This window comes from Melanotaenia boesemani, chromosome 8 (assembly GCF_017639745.1).
Source record: "Melanotaenia boesemani isolate fMelBoe1 chromosome 8, fMelBoe1.pri, whole genome shotgun sequence".
Taxonomy (NCBI): domain Eukaryota; kingdom Metazoa; phylum Chordata; class Actinopteri; order Atheriniformes; family Melanotaeniidae; genus Melanotaenia; species Melanotaenia boesemani.
This window is the reverse complement of record NC_055689.1, coordinates 19,498,831-19,520,985: the sequence shown is the minus strand read 5'-3', so window position 1 is coordinate 19,520,985 and position 22,155 is coordinate 19,498,831. Positions and strand designations below refer to the sequence as shown.

The window sequence follows — 22,155 nt, the reverse complement described above, 5'->3', positions numbered from 1 at the left end:
TGTTTCGGTTAAGTGAGGCGGTGAACATAGGAGAGGCGTAAACATAGCTCCTATAAAATGTTCAACGTTTAACCGCTGTAGCATGTCCTCGTTTGTGTGCTTCAAGGTTAATATAGGTGGATATCCACCTGTGACAATGAATTAGCCTATCACAAAGCTAAAATAAAGTAGTTCCCACGGTCCGAACGCGAGTTTGCAGTCTCAGCTGTTGAATGTGTGGGAAAACTCACCGTAATTAGGACTCTAATAACAAATAACTCTGAACAGGGAGGTTATTTTCTATCGGTAAAGTCGTTTAAGTTTGTTAAACTTGGCTGTTGATGTCTTTACTTTAGACTAGTGGCGGTGATGGAAATAACTTCGACACCATCTCATCAGGACGCCATTTCACAAGGCCACATAGGCCGGCTCAGTGTACAGCTTCTTATTGTGTTGTATCTTCTGCCATCTAGTGGAGTAAAACATTTCTTGTTGAGGCTTAGGCGTATGATTTCATTTAATGTTTTTTTAAACCTTTTTTTACGATTTTTTTTAAAAGGAAGTTTTCTTATAAACATACTTTTCTGTTTCAATTAAATGATTTGTCAGATCCAAGAGGAGCTCTGCTATTTTTCAAATATTGGTTAAATAAATTATAAGTAAAGCTTTAATAGTTCTTTTTTTTGTCTAAAATCACTTTGAATCTCCATTTTTTCTATTATAAAGTTTACATAACTTTTCATCCTTTCAGTGTGTTGACAATATATATAGAGAGAGAGATAAATAACTATGACAAGTGATTTGTTTTATACTTTATTTAACATGACAGGACATTGTAATTAAAACTCTTTTCCAAGACTGACCTGGCCAAGAAGGCATCACAACAATTGTGTTTGTTATACATCATGTACTTTTATGTTTCTGCCATCTGGGCACCAAACTGTGTGTTAGCTATGCCTACTTTATCAAGTAGAAAGTAGCAAGGCCCTCAGTTTACATCAAGAAGGAAAGACACCCTGGACGTGCTGCCAATCCTTCACTGAACCAAAACAAAGTGGCAACTGTGAACGCTCACTCTCACACCCATGGCAAATTTAAATCACTAATTAACCTATCATGCATGGCTTTGACTTCTGAGAGGAAGCTAGCACTTACAAGTTCATGTCCTGTTTTAGGCCATGAACAGCTAGTGTACTGTATGGGTACACATGTGCCAAATGTACAGGTTGCATAATAGCTAACCTTTGAAAAAACAACAAAAAAACAGCGATTCATTTATTTTTCTATTAAAACTACAATATTTTGTTCAGCTGGCTAAGTAAATACCTTGTATTCCTTGGTTTGAAATGGGATAAGTGCATTATGTCCTAGTCTCATATTATATTTCCCCAATCAGATTTAATTCACTCATGATTTAAGATTGATCATGCATTATCTAAACACTCAGACTTTAATAAACCCCTTCCACGTTTTTCCAAATGGAAATGGTTCACATTGATGCCAGTGAGTTTGTTTGTTCACCGAGGGACATACTTGAGAAATGGAATGATTATTTCACATGTTCCATTACACTGGTTTGTAGCAGAAAACAATCACGATAAAGTTTTACTTTCTACTAGCCACTCCTCATGGTCCAGGGCTATAAAGGGACCACAAAATGATATCTATCTCACATGTCTGCACAATGCCATGGCTGATTGAACCCCAGATGAACAGAGCCACTGGTTTGTTCCAGGTTCGCCTAAACAGAAGAACATACAGGAAGATTAATGTCTATCATTCCACAACCTACAACCACTGTAATAAGGCTATAACACTATAAGGAATAATACAGATGCCAGGTCAGTAATGTGCTTTTCAGGTTCAACAAATCCCCATTTTCCACCTTTGGAACAGATCTCAGCACATTTCACATGCTGCCTCTGGAACTCTATGTAGGGAGAATAGACCATAGTGTTCTCTATGACGCTAATATTGTCTTGCATAGTGTATAAACCATGTTGTCTGTGAACAGTGTAATGAAATGCATTAATTTTTAATATTCTTGACTTGTCATTATCTAAATTTAAGTGTAAATTTACTATTTCTTATCTGAGCTAACATAAGTTAAGTAGATTTCTTCTGGTAATCATTATGTCCCTGGATATTTCCCTTTCTTGGCATTTCAGTGATTGGTCCACTACATTTCCCTAAGTAGTGGGTCCATCACTACTAAAGCAGAGGCTCATCTGTATAACACTTGGAATCCTTGTTGTATCATTGTCATTCAGCAGCATAATTGGGGTCCATTCTTTTTAGTCTTAACAAGTTGCTAGTTGAACAGCCTCAGAGAGCAATATGATAGCTTGCCAAAGAATTTGTGCTTAAGATTCAGCAGCCGGGTGCTTAAAGTGGCTATAAAGCGTCAGCAGCCAACTTCCACAGGAAGATTTACTTATTGTGTTACCTCATCTGCTTTTTCACTCCAAATTTCCTCCATTGTACAGTATACAGGGGTATTTTATGGGGAGTTTGTGTAAATATGATTTAAAAAAAAAAAAGACGAGTGGCAGCAAATTTTCTGACTGGCAATTCAGCCATTCTGTCCTTTACCACACCATCTAAATCTACACCCCTACTCAACATAAGGTGGAGGTTGGCTCAGTATTCTGTAAGTAGAACAAAATAGCTCAACAGCAACTTATCATTACTGCACACACATAGGATTACTTTTAGGAAATGAGTTCAAGTTTAGGTGCAGTGATTTACACTGATGATGCACTGAAGTGTGCAATAAACTGAAGACCAAGGAAAAACTGTGCACACAAGTTTTAAATGCATTCAGAAATGGATTTTATTTGAAATCATGTGTCCCTTACATGGTTGTTCTGCATTTCAGAAAATGAGGGGAAACAAATGGACCACTATGAGGTGCTTTGCCAGTATGTGAAAGGAAAGATTATTGAATTCATGTTCCTCTATTTCAGCCAAATAAAAATTGTCATGCTCAGTCTACTGGCTTAGGTTCTTACTTATAGCTGAAAATTGTATTCATTGCATTTGTATAAATTCATTCCTATTAGTCTCTAAATTTCCAGAATTCATGATTAAAAATAACAAACCTGAATCCTGCAGCAGTTGGTTTTAACACAAAAAACACCTCACATCTCCAAATATCTGTGATGAGATGGCCCAATGAAATTTAGATCCATTCTTCCAAAAGGAGTAATAGAACGATTAGTGTAATGATTTTAATGAAAAACCAATTGAAACACCAACACCCATATTTTTAGCACGTACAAAACATGCAGCGCAAACCTATTTTATGTTGTTTATTCCCTGATTTTACTGGGTCATCCAACACCAAGTCTATCACTGATAAATACCTTGAAAATAAGGGAGAACATACACTCCTGTGCAGACATATTGATTACAGTAGATGGCCAACAGCATCTACTTTTATCTCAACTAAACTTCTTTATCTGAATTTCATTTGCAACTTTAAAAGTAATACAGTAAAAAATGATAAAAAATATTCTGTGCACACAAAGCTTAAAGTATGAGCATTAAAATACTGATGGGGGATCAGTCAGAGGATTACATCTCAGACATTCCACAATAATTTACATATTTGAGAAAAAAAAGCTTAACAGTGCAAAGTATTTAAGCAGTAAAAATATTCAGAAAAGCTAACTCAGAGAACATATGAAAAAATGTGCCCATCATTTTCAATTGTGAATGCATCATACTCAATGATAGTGTCATCAGATCACAATAGAACGTGTTGTTAAAGCTGTCGAAGAGGCAGATTTTTTTGGTGGCTCAGTCAAGAGAAAAAAAAAAATGTGGTACAAGTTCCCCGGAGTAAAGCCTTTCTAAAATAATAATTAAACTCATAACCCTGAAGTACGGGCATTGTGTATATGCACAGTTAAAATAAAAAAAACAGTGGTAGGAATTTACCTGCAGTTGAGCCTTTTCTCGACAAACAAAGGGTATTGCTTTGTCAAAAGCTCAAGTGACGTCTATAAAAGTAAAGTGTGTAATTCAATGCCAAGATCATTACCCATACGCTGGAAGAAAAAAATATTCACTCAAAAAGGTAAGAGACAAAGAAGTAAAGTCATCTCTTGATATTTTCTGTTAAAGCAACAACGTTATAGGTGCTGGAATGTGTAAAGGCATGTAAATTAATTAGGACTAAAATGCTTCAATGAAAAATAATTCAAACCGAATGATTAATATGAACATAATATTTTCCACACTCTGGAACCAGAGCATTTCTGAGAGCTGCAGTTGTTATATTAGATGCATATGACTCTGAAATGATTCAAACTTGGTTAAGCATTATCTTTTTTTTTTTTTTTTTTTCCTTTTTTTTTTTTTTTAAATGCAACTTTCCATCTTCAGTATTAACAAAATGTACATTTTGAGAATGCAGGGACTTCCCAAACTCAAATTCACAGTTAGAATTTAGATGTCAGCATTGCTGGTACAGTCAGAATTGCACAGATGAGGACAGAAGTCAGGACTACAAAGTATTGACACAAAGGAAACTCCAGGGGGTGCTATAGTTGTTGAAAAGCAGAAGAATAAAAAAAAAAAAAAAAACATTGCACGTGACCTTCCTCCTTCCTTCCTCTCACTCTTAACCATTTCCAAAATCCCAGCATGTGCATTGAAGATGGATCTTCTGCTGATATAATGAGATCAGAACAATCAATTCTTCATCCTTGTCCAAGGTGACGGGATAATGAAGGGAACTGAGACATGTCCACTGGTGTTATTGACGAACCAAAGTAGATTTGCCGCAAGTGTCAATCAATTCCAAATGAAGACTCTTCCACTGTCCAGTCACCACAGAACTGAGCACCGGCCTGGGAGCTCAGCAGAGGTTTAAATGAAAGTTGAGCGAATTCCTCACTGGGGCAATGTTAATTAACTAGAGTCATTATGTGCTACAACAGTGGATGGAGCAGTGGGTGTCTGCATCTTGTGGTGTAGTACTGACTCAGTTTTGTGGGTCCTGAAAGGCATTTCAGAAGACATGGCCTTATTGTAGAAACGGGCACCATTTTACTGTCCAGCACTTAAGGTTCTCAGTGGAGCGGAACGCCAGGTCCGGCACCGCTCGAGACAGTGGTGGTCTACTATGGTCTGTGAAACCTGAAAACACAAACATACAGAGTTATGCTTCAAACATTGTATCACATTTCATAAAAGTTTTAATTCATAAGCATGCATGGTCACATGCAAGCTCATTCTTCTGCACATTACCTGGTTAAATGGCGACTTGACTCGTGCACTTCCATCTCATTGCTCTTGAAATCATTGAGTTCTTTCCTTATAGCTGCCTGCAGAGGAAAAATAAGAAGATTTAGAGAAGCTGCATTGGCTTAACACACATACTGCAGACTCTAAGCCCCAAATCTACCTCCTTTCAATGTGCTTCATGCATTATTTATGATCATCTGAAGGCCATGAAGGATTCTGCTCAGCTCTCTTTTTTCACAACACAAGTGCCTAAACTTCTCTGTCATGAGACAACTAACAGCCCTAATATCATAAATAGTGTGATGTTGGTCAACATATTGTGTTTCTTATCATAATGAAGTGCTGATGCTATAGATTTACACTGGTTTGAACACATGGAAACGAAAGAACACAGAGTGCAATCCCTTACAATAGCCAATGCAGTTTTTCTTAAAAAATAAAAATAGGTAAAATGCAATCCAGATCCAGACAAGATTTTTTACCAGTAAGTCACCGCTCCACCAGGTGTTTTGATATTTCACTGGGTAGTTTTTGCATAATCTTGGGGGCTGTTTACACTTGACCACAACATGTCTTTGGTGATGCAATCACAGTTGACCAACTCTGAATGAAGGTGTAAATGAACTCAGGTCACACTGAAAATCCACTTACTCAATCCGTACACATTCCAGGATGCATGCGGCCACATTTAGTTTCATCAGTATAAATTCAAATGCTTCCTGGGCCACATTCAAAGCCCACCAGCTGAACTGACATGTCACCTCATGAGCACTGTTTTTTTTCTGCTAGTAACTTTTCTGCTAGTTGTTTGTGAGAACATGCATCATGTCCAAATATACTGGATGAGTGTATTCATTTGAATTAATTTCTGCAGCAACAATAAACTCAAATGCTGTGAGCAAAACACCAAATATTTGGATCCATTTTATAGGTCCTGTGGTTGTGATCTGACATCTGCCTTGTGATGAGATCACCCAAGATTTCAAAACTTTGGCCTTGTTTAGTAATGGTGTTTTTTTAAGAGGATAAAAGCTCTATTTGGAAATGACAGTCTTTAGATTAAAATGTACACATTTTCAACATGAAAATCACATCTTGAAAACACTGGAAATAAAGCCTGTAGTGTTCTGGTTATTTCAGTAGGGGACACTGTAGTTATACAAGAAGGCCTCGACTCATCTATAATCCCTATTCCAGGAAGATTTTTGAGCCCAAATCAAAGCAGATTCCCATGGAAGATGTAACTGTATATGCATATGTATTTGGTACAATGCCCACTAAATCAATACATCTCTGTGGTTTTGTCTGGAGCATTGGAAGGCTTCAGGACATAAAATTGTAAGCCTGGGGAACCAACTTCCGATCTAAAATATCATGTGGCGGCAGCACAGACAGGTGATGCTACTCCTTTTATTATTTAGCATGATTCAAGGGGACATCTTCAGCCTCAGGGAAGATGCTCTGATGACAACAGAACAAACTAAATGCTGTGTCGGATGGAAGAAATTGGAAAAGAAAACACATCTGAAGAGCAGTGCTGTGGTCAAGGGGCCTGAGGCGTGGCTTATCCAATTCTCTTTCTTATGTAAGGGAGGTTGTTGCGTAATCAAAATGCTGAATCCCTCTGATTTTCACATGAATGATCCTCAGGTGTGACCTGGAGTGCTTGGAGCCACGTCATCCAAACAAAGTAGGCAAAAGATGTGCTCAGCAATAGTCTAGCACTCATTAAAAGAAATCAGAGGCACAGCTCACTGGACAGTGAGCAGCAGGACTGCTTCAGGGTGTTGACTCACAAAAGAAAACCAAACAGCTGAGGTGGAACTTGCCACTATAAGACAGGAGGAACATAGCCCCCTTACCCGGCTCTCTTGGGTTACGGGTTGCGTCATATGAATCATAGATGAGGGAAATAAGGAGCTTAATACTGTTTGGAAAAATTTTAAAAGCAGACAAGGAGAGATCTTGAGAAAATTAAAAGATTACCTCAGTTTAACCAGATTAGTCAAAGTAATACTGGCCTTATCAGCTGCTGTGAGTCTCGTCCAGGGCTTATCTGCTCGTCTGTCATAGTCCTGGGCGTCTGACACCTCAACATAATCACTGAACCTGATGAGTATTTTGGCCTGTCTCAGCTCCTCTACAGTGGGCCTCTGGCTCAGCTGAAACATAAGAAATAAAGAGTTATGGTAAGAAAAGAAAGACATTCACTACTTCTTGTGCAAGTATGTAAAGAGAAGAGCTCAAGATCCCACTGCTCTGGCATTCTGGACATCTAAATAAGTGCCTTCCTTTTAAGTCCCTGAACATCCTCTTCACTGGAAAAAGGTTGTTAAATACAGTTAATATTACACTTTAATGCCATAAAACCTGAGCTCAACTATATAATGGTAAATGGTCTGTATTTATATAGTGCTTCTAACCAAAGTGCTTTACAATATACATCACATTCACCCACTCACACACACATTCACACACTGATCTCAGAAGCTGCCATGCAAGGCGCTCAAACACGACCCATCAGGAGCAATTTGGGGTTTGGTGTCTTGCTCAGGGACACCTCGACATGAGCTCAACAGGCCGAGGATCGAGCCAGCAACCTCTGGCTACAAGACGACCACTCTACCCCCTGAGCCATGCCGCCCCATAAATAAACAGACATTTATTAATTAAAAGAACTTCAATGCTGAATCTATAGAAAAATCTGCATCATGAATAAAGCATAGAGGCATTTTTATGTAAATCTGTGACCTAAAAAATAATTAATTTAACAAGAACATCATTTAGTTTGATTTAGTGAAATTTTTGGTTAATCTTAGAACATATTGGTAGTTTCTGCCATGATATTTCCAATTGTATATCATTCAGAGGACTTTAGCAAAATGGTAACATATTCAGCTAATCACTGTCATGTACGTAGAAATATTTTGCTTGGAAAAATAAAACTTTTACGGGATTCTGCGCTAAGGCTGATAGTTAATTTTCTTTTCACTAAAATACATGTATTTTCTTTTGATTTGTACCATCTTTTAATCACCTTTTTCTTCCATTAGCAACCAGTTATTGAAGTAAAAATTTCCAATATCTTAAAATTTTGGCATGGGGTTTAAAAAGTTTGGGGCTTAGACATAGTTATCCTGGATGGCATTAACTTGGCCTTATGTGTTCCTATAAGGAACCTGGAAGTTATTTTTGACTGGGATATGTCTTTTCACCCATACAAAAACATGTTTCTAAGAATGTCTACTTTAAAATAGGATGCTCCTAATTTTGTTTATTGTGATGTCAGAATTATGCTGAAAAACTATTTTGCACTGCAGCTTTCCTCTTAACATGTATTATTTTATGGTTAGCCATAGATACGTGCATAGGAATGTTTTTGTCTTTGAATATTTATGCAACTCTCACATGTCACTAACTTTGTGTCTTGTCACTTCTGTGTTTTGTGTCGTTTTAATTTCTGTATGTCCTTTAATGTGGTATCTCTCCAGACACGCACATGTCTGATATGCGGTTGTTATTCTGCCCAAGCAGCCCATCATCTGTTGTTAATAAGCATTTTTTCATGTCTTTTTTTTTCCCTTCTCTCTTTTCTCTTCTCATTTTACCCCAACTGGTCCTAAAAACTCACTGCCTCCCCAGAGTGTTTTTGTCCTGGAAATTTCTTCTTCACCTCTGTCATGTATGCTGAAAGGAAAGTGTTTGATTTCCCTCTTGAACCATTCTTTATCTTAAATGCAAAGTATGCTAAAAGTTCCCTTATCTTGTGATTTGATTGTATATAAGTAAAACTGAAATAAAAATAGAAAGTTTCCATTATAAATGCTTATAAATGGAACTAATTGGTAACCTCTAAATTTCTGAGAATGTTTGTTATCTTGTTTTTATTTATTCCACACATGCTGGTCCACTAACAGCTTTTTCTGATGAGCAGTGTCTCTGTAGGTAAACCGAAAGTGTTACTCTTTAATTGACAGTGAGAGGAACATACTCAACACTTCCCTGTGGGGTCAAAGATTTGGCAGGCAACATGCTGAAAGAGCAAGGGCAACAAGGACATCGGTGTCTCCCATGGGAAACCTGAGAAGTACAATCCCAGTCCTTTAACAAACTAGGTTTAACTTCTCACTACCGATGAGTCACCGTCATGGTGTTTGTTTATCTTGGCCTGAAATTTACCCCCCTTCAGGTGCTGGAAAAACAAGTGTGGGTTTGCACCTTTGGAGCTATTTTGGACTCACCTTTCGTGTCAGCCTTCGTTTTATCTCCCTTTTTTCCTCCATTTCCTCCTGCTCATTTCGGGCTGCAAAGGATAAAAGTGGTATATTTTGAGTACAGGCACACAGCAGACTCTGTGGAATGTTTATGAGATGTTGAAGGGGAACAAACACACTATTTGCATAATATGCCTCATTAGATTCACACTAAACTGGATAAGTTCCTCACAGCTTAAAATAGTTTCAATTATGGCTGTTTAATGCTATTAGCAATGGGTGTGGGGAGAGAATGATTGTTTTGTTCCTTTCAAGTTCTCCCTCGTTAATCGGGTCCATGTTTATAATCAAGTGACTGACCCATTTAAGAACAAACTTGTATTTCTTTTAAATGGGTAATACATGAGGTTTTGTCGTCCTAAATGTATTTAATATATGTGCTCTAGTACAGATTTAATCTGCATGCAAACGACAAAAACATCAAAGTCAGAGGAGCATCTCAAAGACAGAGAAAAGAATAAAGAATGGCCACACTGGGATACTGCTTATGTTAACAAAAGCTTTCCTACAAAGGCCACATTTGTCCTTGAACATGATTTGCTATAACTATTTATAGTTTTGAATTCCAGAGGGTTCTTTTCTGAAAAATAAAGTCCTGTTAGTTTAATCTTGGTATTGTAGCACATGAGTGACAGACTTGTCCCTGATTCGTGCTTTTTTTCTTGCACACTGCCTGTCACACAGAAGCCTCTGGGAAAGCAGGGACTGTTGGTAAGTCAGTCTTTGATGTGAGAGCTGCAGAGTCCTAGGCAACAGAACTGCTTCTCTCTGATAATGCATGTGTTCGAGTTAAGAAACCATGTCTCTCTGGACATGACTTCTCAGGGAGCCCTGCTGCCTGCCTGCTTCACATGAAAGGGCAGACCAAGGAGGAATAAAGGGAGGAATGTATGCCACTCACATAAATGTGTCTCCTACATTATCATGCTGAACCACATAAACTAAGTGTGCATAAGAGACTGCATTAACTGTGGACTCATGCAGTATTACAATAGCACATATTTTCGTCAAACCAAAATCACATTTCAGTTGACTTTTGCAGCTTTTGAGTTCATGTTAGATACATAGATTTAACGGACTCACGTTTGAGGATGTTCCTTTGTTCTAGTTCCTCTGCTGTAGGTCTCTGACTTAAGCGTCTGAGGAGAAACATACATACATCGTCAGCACATAACCAAAGGGAATATTTCAGCAAGGCAACACAGAGGCAACAACTGATAAAAACTCTAATTCTAATACAAATAACCTTATTATAATACTTATATTATTAATCATAACTAAAAAAAAAAAAGAATCATCTTACAGCAGTGTAATACAAATACAAAAAAGGATCCAATTACAGAAGATCACATCAACCATCTTACTAAAATTAAATAGAAAAAAGAAGTGATTTATTTTATTTTGACCTGTCATATTTATTTGGAAAAACCAATTCACAACCATCATAATTTATGCACTGCTTTCATGGGTTTTCTCAGATTAGGGAGAGAGAGAGAGAAACAACAGCATTCAATGAGCTCAAGTATTGCAGAAAGCATTGCCACCTTGTCCAACAGCACTCAGAGGAGGATGGACAGGCTGGGTCAGCCTCAAAGAAAGGATTCTAGTCTTCAGTTAACAATTCTTGACAAGTTCACAGTAAAAGATCTCAAAATGTACATGTGAAACCTTCATGCAGATGGGCTGCAGTGGCAGAAGAGCATGTCGGTTCCACTCCTGTCAGCTAATATTAGACAGCTGAGGCTGCAGTGGGCACAGACTTGCCTAAACCGGACAGCTGAAGACTAAAAAGATGTAGTCTTATCTGAAAAAACTTTCACTGAGGCTGCAGATGATATAGTCAGGATGTGAAGTCAATAGCCTGAATCCATGGACCCAACCTGTCTTATGTCAACAGTCCAAACTGCTGTTGGTATTATGTTATAAAGAGAATTTTATTTGCATAACTTTAATATTAAATCAGTCATTTTTAAGTGCTTCAAGCTATATTTATTATTATATATAACTTGAAGCTATTATATAATTATATTAGCATATTATTGTTGATCATTTGCACCCTTACAGTCACAATTCAACCACCTTCTAATAGATACTTTAAGTATAACAGTCACAATCCAAACATTTCACATTAGTTTATATGGATAATAAATTCTGCACACTTCAGATGTCAGAAGGTCTGAATCCAACACTTTTGTGATGCAGAACAAAAACAAGATAAATCCTATATTTTGAGGAAATTTGAAAAAAAAAAAAATGAGGCATTTGAGAAAAAGTTGGACGCAAGATCTTGCCTCATGACATCCAGACAGGTACACTTAAAAAAAAAAAACCTCATTCTGGTATGATCAATTCCAAATCAATCATCTTGTCACAAGCCACTGATGCAATGCAGTAATTAAAGCTTGCAAAAGCCTGGCAGTCTTCAAGACTCTGCTCTCCTGTAATAATGCATGAAGTAAATGTGACTGTGAAACCTTTAAAGGCCACATGAAAGGTTTCCTCACATATCTACGACACACATGTAAGCTAAGCAAATCATTTTGGCTTTTTTTGACAGCTTAAGAGCACTGAGCAGACCACCTCCAATCTGCTGCATTTTTAAGTGGCACAAAAGATTTACAAGGTAAAAACTGAAAGGGTGATCAAAATGTTTTCATTTAAAAAATTACAGCCCTGTGCAAGGATTAAATGAAAGTAGATCCACCACTAGACCAGTAATTTTTTTGTTATTGTTTGATATGACCACCAAGCCTGAACTGCTCAGCCCCAAAAAACTACTGCACTGGTACACGAGATGCTTGTCTTTTCTCATCTTGTACTATTATTTCTTTTATTCAGGAAATGTTCCCAAAGTTTAGCTTTGCTCCTCTCATTTAAGCCTGTGTGTCAGATTCATGTCAGTAAAAATCAAACATCCATAAAAGTGGTAAACAATTTAAACCAACATCTGTCACAACCAAGATTGCATTAAGTCATTTATGCCTCATTAAAAAGTGCACAGCTTCATGGAACCTGAGTATATTTACAATATTTTAAAATGTAACAGTCTTATACAATTGTTAAAAAAATGTATCAAATACCTACATGGAGGTTTAGAGGACTGAACAATATATTGAAACTATCATTACTGCAACATCAGCATGCAGTGATATAAGTACTGCAATGACAACCACAAAACACAAAGGTATTTGACCTAAAATAGGACAAGCATGGCTGCATGAAGGCTATTAGAGGAAGTTCTGCCTTTCTGCATATTCTATACTCAACAAGCATGCATAGGTGAAGAATCTTAATGCAGTCCTCATTAACAGACCTGAGATTAGCACCATATATTGAAGCATTCATTTACTGTATGTCACAAATCATATTGGTATTATAATATGCAGTGATATTGTATGACATTGTAAATTTTTCCTAATATTGTACACCCCCAAATATTGTGTTTAAAGATGACATATGGAGAAAAAGGGGCCTTATCCAAATGCTTCCACTGCCATCTTCTGAGATGGTTCTGTGTTACAAAGCATCTGATGTATCCAGTTATTAATGAAAGCCTGTAATCATTACCGATTTAACCATGCATGCTGCATTGACATGGAAGTAAAGAACAAAGTTACTGTCTACAGACACACAGTACAAGTCAGTGAAATATCAAACCGGCCAAAGACAGATTGGTGTTGATCTGCTTTCTTTCTCAAAGGTTAAAGCTGAAGCACTGGGCAGCACTCCCCACGGTTTCCCCAGAGAATCAGGGCAACAGCACTGAGCTGAGGTCAGCATGTCCTCAAATATTATTACATTCAGTTCTGATTACCCTGGCACAAGCGGCCGTATTACAAGACACAATGTCGCTGTTAAAAGACGGTGATAATGAAACGTGTGCATTAGATGACACTGTGCTAAGGATACCGCCACAAAGCTTTTTGGGAGCATGACAACTAAGTAGGCAGGCCTTCTGGGAACATGCACTATGTTCCAGTCACAGTGCAGAATACTGGCTTGCGTTCCAGTTTCTCTTGATGATAACATGTCCCTGACATCTTATATCTTATTGTATGATGACTTTCATGTTTTCCTCATGCTTAGTGATCATTTCTCCTTGCAGCAGATCATTACATTCTCTTCATTTAGCTATGAAAGTCAAATTTAAAAAACAAAGTCTACTCGAATTCTCATTTATAACCCCAAGCTGTGCATTCAAATTCCTATGATTTGTACATACTGCGCCAATGCAGTGTGAGAATGAAAGACTGCTGGTAAGAAAAAGCTTGCGTGGTGCTGCTGTGTGGAGGAGTCAGGTGGAGATAGTTTGGCACATGCATCACCGTGGTGATTCAGTGAGCGAGGGAGGAAGTCAGGCAGGAGGAAGAAAGAGGAGAGATAGTGATAGTGAGAGCACACTAGAGAAAAGACAAGAGAAGCAAAAGAAGGGGAGGGTGCATTGTTGAAATTAGGTCAGCTCCATTTTCAGAGACTCTCTTTTAACGACATAAAGAGTGTACCCTTATTGGATGTTGGAAAGGAAAACAATGTAAGGATAAAAAAAATAAAAAGATCCCAAAAAAGAACAAATAAAAGGGGAGAGACATCTGTTTTGGAGTGAGTCACAATTTGGCTGAGAAGAGTCATTGCAGGTGCCAGTCAGCTGTTGTTAGGGTGCTTACAGCAAAATGTGTTTGGTTCAGTAAAAATACACAGCCCAACCATCATACATGTATTGTAATTGCATTCAAGATTATAACAAAGATCCGTATGTCTCACCTGGTGAGTTTGGTGCCTATTTGCTGCCTCGACTCCAGTCTCTCCTCATCTGTCTGCATGGGCAGAATGTTTTTCTCTTCTAGCTCTCGTTTGGATGGTCGGTTACTCAGCTTGATGGCCAGGGAATCTTTTCTTAGCACCTTCTGAGCCAGGGAACCTAAAGCCAAACACCAAATATGTGAAGAGCAATAGGCACAAAGTAAAAGAGATCATGTTGTGCTATTTTGCAAGTTCACAATTTTACTTTGGGGGTTTTCTAGAATAAATCTACATGCTTCTATGTTAAAAAAATGCAAAACTTTTCTAATACTGCACATTGCTGCAGCACCTCTTATCACATTGTGCCAAAAATGCTCAGTTTTAGCTCTTGCCTTTTTTAAGGCCTACTTCCTGAAAAACCTCTAATGGCATCAGAACTGCTTCTGAGCTGCTGTGTTTAGTTTCACATAAAATGCATCTTACAACCATTTTACGAAGATCAAAAACATCTAGTAAAGTATCAGCTGAGACTTACTTGTAAATATAGAGTCATCATCTTCATCATCATCCTCATCATCATCCAGATCATCCTCCTCATCCTTGTACATACTGGGCAGATCTTCATAGTCAGACTCATTGGGCATGTTTTCCTTGTCATCCTCATAGTCGATGATCACTGATGGCACTTCTCTTCTATCCAGTGGAACACACTGAACACCCCCATGCAAAGCAGAGCTAAAGAGTGAAAATAACAAATATGATGAAGGTTTTGACCCAAATCTGGCTATTAATGTTATATTTCTGTGACCATATCATTTCCAAAAGGGATAAGCTTGTATATCCAATTATTTTTATTTTTTCAAATAGTATTACTGATAGAGCATTCAGAGCAAACCTTTCCGATCCAGAGACTGGAAGTGGCTTAACACAATAAATGGGCTTCTGGCTTATGGTACAGAACGTAATGATAGCTTAGTGAGCTTTTAATCCAGGTATAAAGGGAGGGGGAGATATACGGTATAAAACCAGCTGAATGAGACAAAGAACCTAAATAGTGCAGTCCTCTGCAATGCCGTGCAATTCTCTGAACAACAGGAAGAGAAATGCAACATTATACCGTCGGTCTAATTCCAAACCAAGGTGAAAAGAATAAACTACACTTTCAGGAGCCATCACCGGTTAACAGGTCACATATTTGACATATTGATTATTAAACATCCTGTTTGAGGCTTCTCATGATGAGCCGCTATTATGCAATAAGTCCAAGCTTTCAGACTAATTGTGAGCTATGTCAGGAGCATTACTTCCTTATCTCTGCCCAAATAGCTTTGGTGAAAAAGAGATCCTAATGTAAGAGCTTACATAATGTCCAATCCGCTACTGTGTCCCTTTTCTCAAAACATGAAGAAACTCAGCTCTTGTCAAGAGCAGCTGGTCATGTTATGTCAGGCAAACTGCTGGAGGGACGCCTACTCCATGCGCTTGTGCCCACACATACACACATTTACTTAAAAATTAGGCCATGCTGCCCTGTGAGGCAGTGTGCCGTTTTAGACCTGTACAACAAAACTGGCAGGATGCGACCTCAATAATATCAGAATAAATTCTAAAGTAAGTTGCCACAAAAATGAAAGGCTCCAAACAGGCCGAGCTACACTGAAATCCAAGTCTTTGTTCATCTTTCTTTTTTGGCAGTCAGATTAGTGCTGTTTTAGCAACAGTATTTAGTAACAAAAGATCCTTGTCATCATAATGACCAGAGGCTTATCGAATAATGGGAAATCCTTCTTTGCAGAGGAAATGTCCCCAGTACAGCCTTTAGAAAAGTTGGAGCCAAACTAGAGATCTTTTACATAAGATCCATCTTTTTGTGACGTTCACTAAGAATCCAACTAGGATGTACCATGTGACGTAGACAGGCTGATAGAGGCCAATCTATAATCCGTCCCTGCCTTTGCACAATCAGATTTAACAATGAGCGCTGATGGCTACTAACCTTTCAAACCTCTGCATGGAAAGTGCCAGGGTTTTATTGAGCTCCTCGATTATGCGGCTTGGGGCGTGCAGACTGCCATACTGAAGCTGGAGCGGGTGACCGTGGCTCTGGTGAAACCCAGATAGCCCGGCGAGCTGAGAGGGCAGCAGGGTGCCGTGGTGAGGCAGCACGCCCTGTTGAGGGACACACTTTGGAGGGAGGGTGCTGAGCGGGTTAGGGGACGGAGAGGAGGAGTCCAGACCCCCTGGAGGCACACAAATCATCACTTTCTTCGGAGGCAAGGGTGGAGAGTGCTTTCCTCCAGGCATGCAGGGCAACTTCATTGGCTGGCAAGAATCTTAAAAAAAAGGAAATAAAAAAGATAAACAAGGATTGTATTTCTACTGCAGTTTGCTGGTGGAGGGAGATAAACACAGCTCATCGATTATCAGACGTCAATGCAGAGTGATGGGAATTAGGCCAGAGTAATGCCACTTCTTTCTGCTGACAGATTGACAATGACAGAGAGAGCCCAGCAGAGCTAAACACGGGGGGTTTAACGAGACTACTGTAATCCTATGAACATGTGTGGCAGCACAGGTGCAGCTGAAAGAACGAGCAGTCACACCTTGTCAGCTGTTTTTAAAAGCAAAAAGTGTATTTAATGATAGCTCAGGGAAACACTGCCTGGAGTCGTTAGGGCCATGCAAAGCTGAAGCTGACCTGTGCTATGGTTTGGAATCCTTGAGAAAGGTTTTGGAGGGAGAGCAGGCGGCTGTTTGTGGTAAAGTGGTGGCTTGGCAGGGGTATCCTGATGGTCGCCTGGATAAGTGACAGATTTCTTGGTGGGCAGGACCATAGATGTCTTAATAGAGGGCTCCTGAGTGCAGATGCTGCCATCCATTGAGGACCGGAATTCAACGTTTGCTAAAACAGAAGGAGGAAACACAAAGTGAACATCAGTACCAAAAAATGTTTATGACTGCAGAACCAAACCTCCCCTAAAAGTCAGTGCAAACAAAGTTGTTAAAATTGAATTTATGGAGTTTTTCCTCAAAACAGAGGGTTAAAGCTGTTCAACAACCCCAGAGCTTTTTTTTATCAGCTCACACCAGACCATGGAACGGTTTCAAAAAACCAGTTTGACACAACTTTTACTTCTCTGCCAGAGTTCTGAGCAATTTAACAGTTTCTGAGTAATCACATATTAAAGCTGCTTGGAAACAATGCATTCTTCTTCCCAAATTTAATCATAAATGAGCAGTTTTCCAAAGAGAAAAATTACAATAATGCTCTTGAGATTTGAATAAAGGGTTAGTTTTGGTTTTTAAGCATTCACAACTTCCTTCCAGGGAGTTATTTTCTTTTTAAAATATGTTTTTTTTTACAGAAGAATGTTGAACTCAGGTATTTCAGAAAACTGTTACATACATGGGTCATTTTAAAGCCTCAATTTTGAGACATGATCTTAAGGGTCTGGTTGTACTCCAACTTTAACTTTAGTTACTGAGATGACAGACTGCTTCAGCAGACTTAGAGCTGGCCTGATTTGTAATATAATAATAAAAAAGAAAAAGTAGAAATAAGCCAACACAGTTCTTCATCTTCATTCTGTACATCTTGGCAAGAGTCAGTGGACTTTTACAACTTCTCCAACTTTGTATTTTTGTCCTGAGGGATGGAAGAGCTTGCTGTCAAGACTCTAATGCAGGCTTTGCTCTAGCTTTGAATTTGGGATGTCTAAGGCATGTCAAATTAGGATCAAAAGCTTTAGAATTTAGAAAATGCTACAAATGCTATAATGAAAGATTGTATCTGTAGATATATATGCTCCATGTCTAATCTTGAAGACTGAACATCAGAGGCTGCTGATTAATGAGCAGATGAGGAACTGGAGAGTTTTCAACTTAGCACACCACGTCTATCCCTTTTGTAGTTTCTATTTGAATCCAAGACAGTTTCTGGTTGTGCTAAATCAGACTGCAACTGCATAAAAATAAGCTCACCTTTTTCAAAGATTTCCTTCAGCACCCCTCTCTTGATGAGCTCGTCTCTGCTCTGTCGCAGCGACATCTTCCGTTCCAAAGCTGAGAGCATAGGAGAAAAAAAAAAAGATTGCTACATGCATAAAGTTGTCAATTGTTATTTAAATATATAAAATACAGTTTCCTCCTCAGTTTTGTACATTACTGCTGCACCTTTTGTCTTCCTCAGCCTGAGATAATGATCTCCTTCTGTCTCATGTAGACACACCTCTCAAAATGCTTAACCTAGTCAGAGTGGTCAGCTGGTTAAAAATTACAAGTACAAAACAGTTCTTTGTTCTTTGTTGAAGGTGTGCAAAACTAGCCATTATGCAGACATTATCCTACAATGGAAAGACATGGTGATGTTGCCTCATACAGGAAAAAAAAGACTACATTTTTTTGTGGGAAGAATAACTTTCTGCAGTTGATCCACTGACCTTCCAACCAGAAGGTCAGTGGATTAACTCCAGGCTTCCCCTGACTTGGGCAAGACACTGTACCCTGCATTGCCTCCTGATGTGTCTATTGGGTTATGAGTGTGTGAATGTGACATGCACTTTGACTGGATCAGTTGGATGTGGCTACAGTGACATCACCCACCGGTTTATGAGCAGTTATTCTGAAACCTGAATTGAACACCACAAGAAGATGGTGCTGACACCAATACAGCTAAAAAAATATTACTCTATACTACTTAGCTAATGATTCACCAAACAGGTGCTCATCTTACGTGGAAGATAACTTTTTATATTGATTCATATTTACAGGTTTTGCTCTAACCACATCAGATTCTGCAATAAAATGTCTAAAACCTTAAATGTCAGCTTATTTCAGTTAGCTAAGAAAAGTCATTCAAAACATTTACACATGACAATCACAGCAAAACATGCAAACAATAAAATCCTGCTTATAAAAGCTGAAAAAAATGAGGATGCATTTGGCTGTCAATGAATGTCTTGACCAAAACATACTCTAAACAAGGGGTCCAGAGAGAAAAAAAAACATGGGCTTTCTAATGCATTACTAAAATTTATAATCAGATCTCTGAAGAGAAGAAACTGTTCTCAGGCAAGGCAAAGGCACAGTTCCACTAAGCTGTGGCTTTTACTGGATTTTCCACAATTGATTAGATCTGCAAGGACCTGAGTGATATCTGGACACCACACTGAATACAATCTTGACAGCTTGAGCTTTTTTTTCCACATGCTGCTCCTCTAAGTCACATTGAGCTTCTGTTGCCAAAAGAGTCGATTTGTCAAAACACGATTTTATCTATAGTTATATCATTACTCGAGTTGACTCTGCAATATTATCTTGACACTCAAATCGAAGAAATGTCTTTTTTTTGTTATAAAGATAATAAGCTGACTCTTCTGAACAGCTATAAGTCCTGATCAAGATTAAGAGATGTTCCAGCAACACTTTTTATAGTAATACATTATGCACAAGATGAAACGTCTCATAGCTTATGTTATCTTCTATTTTTAGGCTTCAAAAGATGAGGCACTCTTTCCATCGGTTGGCTGAACAAAAGCAGAGAACAATCACGTGGTTATTTTAAAGGCCTAACCTGCACAGGAACCAGTTAATAATGTAAAATGAGGAAATTGGGATGTGGAACAACACTTGAGTTTAGAAGACTCCCTCCAGCCTTCTTTACGGTCGCTTTTGCTTGAAGATCACAGCTTCTGCCATCTGTGCTTTGCATGACCTCTCCTTTATTTGCCCTTGGTCATGATACAGTAAATCTAAAAGTAACTGCTGAGAGTCCAAAGTTAAAAAGCACAAATGTCAGGCAGGAACACCTCCGGGCAATTATGTGGCTAGTATGACACTTAGTGCCTAAAAATACCACAACAGAACATGTAAATATTAAACAGTGTGTCCAGTTATGAGTTCCTTCAATATCACTCCAAACTTCAAAAGTTTAGCTCTGAGCCAGGATTTTTTTTAACCAAAATATCACCAATATTTCTCTCAAAGAATCACCACCACTAGAGCGTCAGGAAGTGATAAATTGAAGATGGCGTGAAATCCAAGTAAATTGTGCCATTTATAAATACTATTTTGAGATGCTAATGCAGGCAGCTCCATCAAAAACCGATTTTCTCCCCAAGAGGGACCAAATTTAACATTAGGTCAAGTATATCAAGGGGATAGTAAATAGACTTATCAAAGAGTTGACCCAAAATCATCACAAGACTTTTTTTTTCCTGACAGAGATAGCAGCAAGTTCATTAGTCTGTTTTGCCAGGATCTGCAGAGCAGGAACACATATGTGGCAGATATGCACTGTCTATTTTCATTTAAATAAAAACAAAACCATTACACTTTCACTACACACCTGACTTACAATAGAAAGAGTAAAAAGTGCTGTGAATCAGCTGAAATTAGTTTTAATCTTTATTTATTTATTTAATTTTTTTTACAGTTACAGATTAATATTTCGACTCAGATTCTTTTCCCTGCCTTATTTTATTGCAAACGATAAACAGATTTTCCTTTTTTCCCCAAATCCTTCAATAACCCTTCAGTCTGACGGAAAGCATCAAGCACAAAGTCAGCTTTAATAAGAATTAAACATTCCTGATTTGTGTTATTTCAATCTACTTAAGAAATCTCTTAAACATCAATGCTGACTCTTTACCAGAGCGGGGGAAACCCAAGGCTAGAGGTCAATATCAGGCTGGCCATGCAGTAATGTGTCCAGGGATTATACTGCAGTTTCATCCAAAATGAAAAGCAATTACTCAAAGCTCTATGACATAACTGCTTTATCTGTGTGCACTTACGCAATACCATTAACTCAAAAGCTTTAATGAGAATATTATGTCTTGAAATTTGACAGGCAATGCGCATTCATGAAATAAAAGAGGCGGACATTCGAACTGAAGTGAACACGTGTCAAATACTAGCTGAACATGACGATAACACAATGCAAAAAACATGAATACAAAGAAAACGCATTTGATTTGTACTTAATTGTTAAGAGCATGCCACCTCCCACTCACTCTAAATGTCTAACTTAAATGTCAGGTGTCATTAAAAAGGAAATCATAACATCTTATTATTCTGAATATGCAGCTGATGTGCATTGATTGGAAAGACTAAACGAGCTTGATTAAAGCTCTTTTTATATGGTAAGAATGTCCTCTAAATCAAGTTCTGTTAGTTGGCTACCATGGCCCAAAAGGGGTCATGGTCCAACACTCCGGCCAATCAAATCTGCACTAAGAGGAGAAAATTAGACACTCATTGGGGAGACTCAGCTGAGAGCATAATAAATTAAACTGGCATATACAAGCACATCCTCTATTGATTTGAGAACACTGCTTAGTTTTTTAGAATAAGATATTCCACTGCGAAGTGACCCAGATAGTCAGAACACATCCTACCAACCCTGAGGCTTGGTTAGCTCAAAGTGGAGCCATTAAACAGAGGCAATTCTCTGAGCCTCACAAAAACCGCATTAAACATTTTATGGACTTTTTAAAATCAATGAGGAGCTCATGCGTGAGAAACTCAGGCAATGCTAAACAAGACTTTGGCACCAATGTTTAACGGTCATGTTAGGCTTGTAGCAGGACATGTGGTTTTCCTTCCAAAAAAGTAGATAATCAGTTGTCAAGTGTGAAATCTGCTACTGACACTAAGATTTATTCTAATAATGAGCAACAACATTGAACTTAGATAGCTGTTGTACACACAGGAAGCTGTGCTAATTGGATTAAAAATAGCCAAGATAGCATCAGCATACCAAACACCTGTTCTTTTGATAAACCTCTGCATAGTTAGATCTCTTCCTGATACAAGTTTTGCTTTGGAAAAAAAAACAAAACAAAACAAAAAAAAAAAACTAAGCACAATAAGATACGCAACTGTCAGGCCCTCCCTTCATCCTCTCTGA

General features: G+C 38.3%; 1 protein-coding gene across 2 annotated transcripts in view; it reads right to left on the bottom strand.

Moving 5' to 3' along the window:
* Positions 1–2,011: 2,011 nt before the first annotated feature.
* LOC121645030 (phosphatase and actin regulator 1-like) overlaps positions 2,012–22,155 on the bottom strand; it is a 47,640-nt gene continuing 27,496 nt past the window's right edge. For both annotated transcript variants that reach the window (XM_041993303.1, XM_041993301.1), the window contains exons 3-12: positions 18,228–18,308; positions 16,945–17,148; positions 16,243–16,579; positions 14,782–14,981; positions 14,268–14,424; positions 10,590–10,645; positions 9,474–9,535; positions 7,254–7,394; positions 5,236–5,312; positions 2,012–5,124 (exon numbers count right to left, since the gene is read on the bottom strand). In XM_041993303.1, the coding sequence (XP_041849237.1) occupies positions 5,109–5,124; positions 5,236–5,312; positions 7,254–7,394; positions 9,474–9,535; positions 10,590–10,645; positions 14,268–14,424; positions 14,782–14,981; positions 16,243–16,579; positions 16,945–17,148; positions 18,228–18,308 (1,331 nt within the window). In that variant the 3' untranslated portion in view covers positions 2,012–5,108. The remainder of the gene's footprint in view (positions 5,125–5,235; positions 5,313–7,253; positions 7,395–9,473; positions 9,536–10,589; positions 10,646–14,267; positions 14,425–14,781; positions 14,982–16,242; positions 16,580–16,944; positions 17,149–18,227; positions 18,309–22,155) is intronic.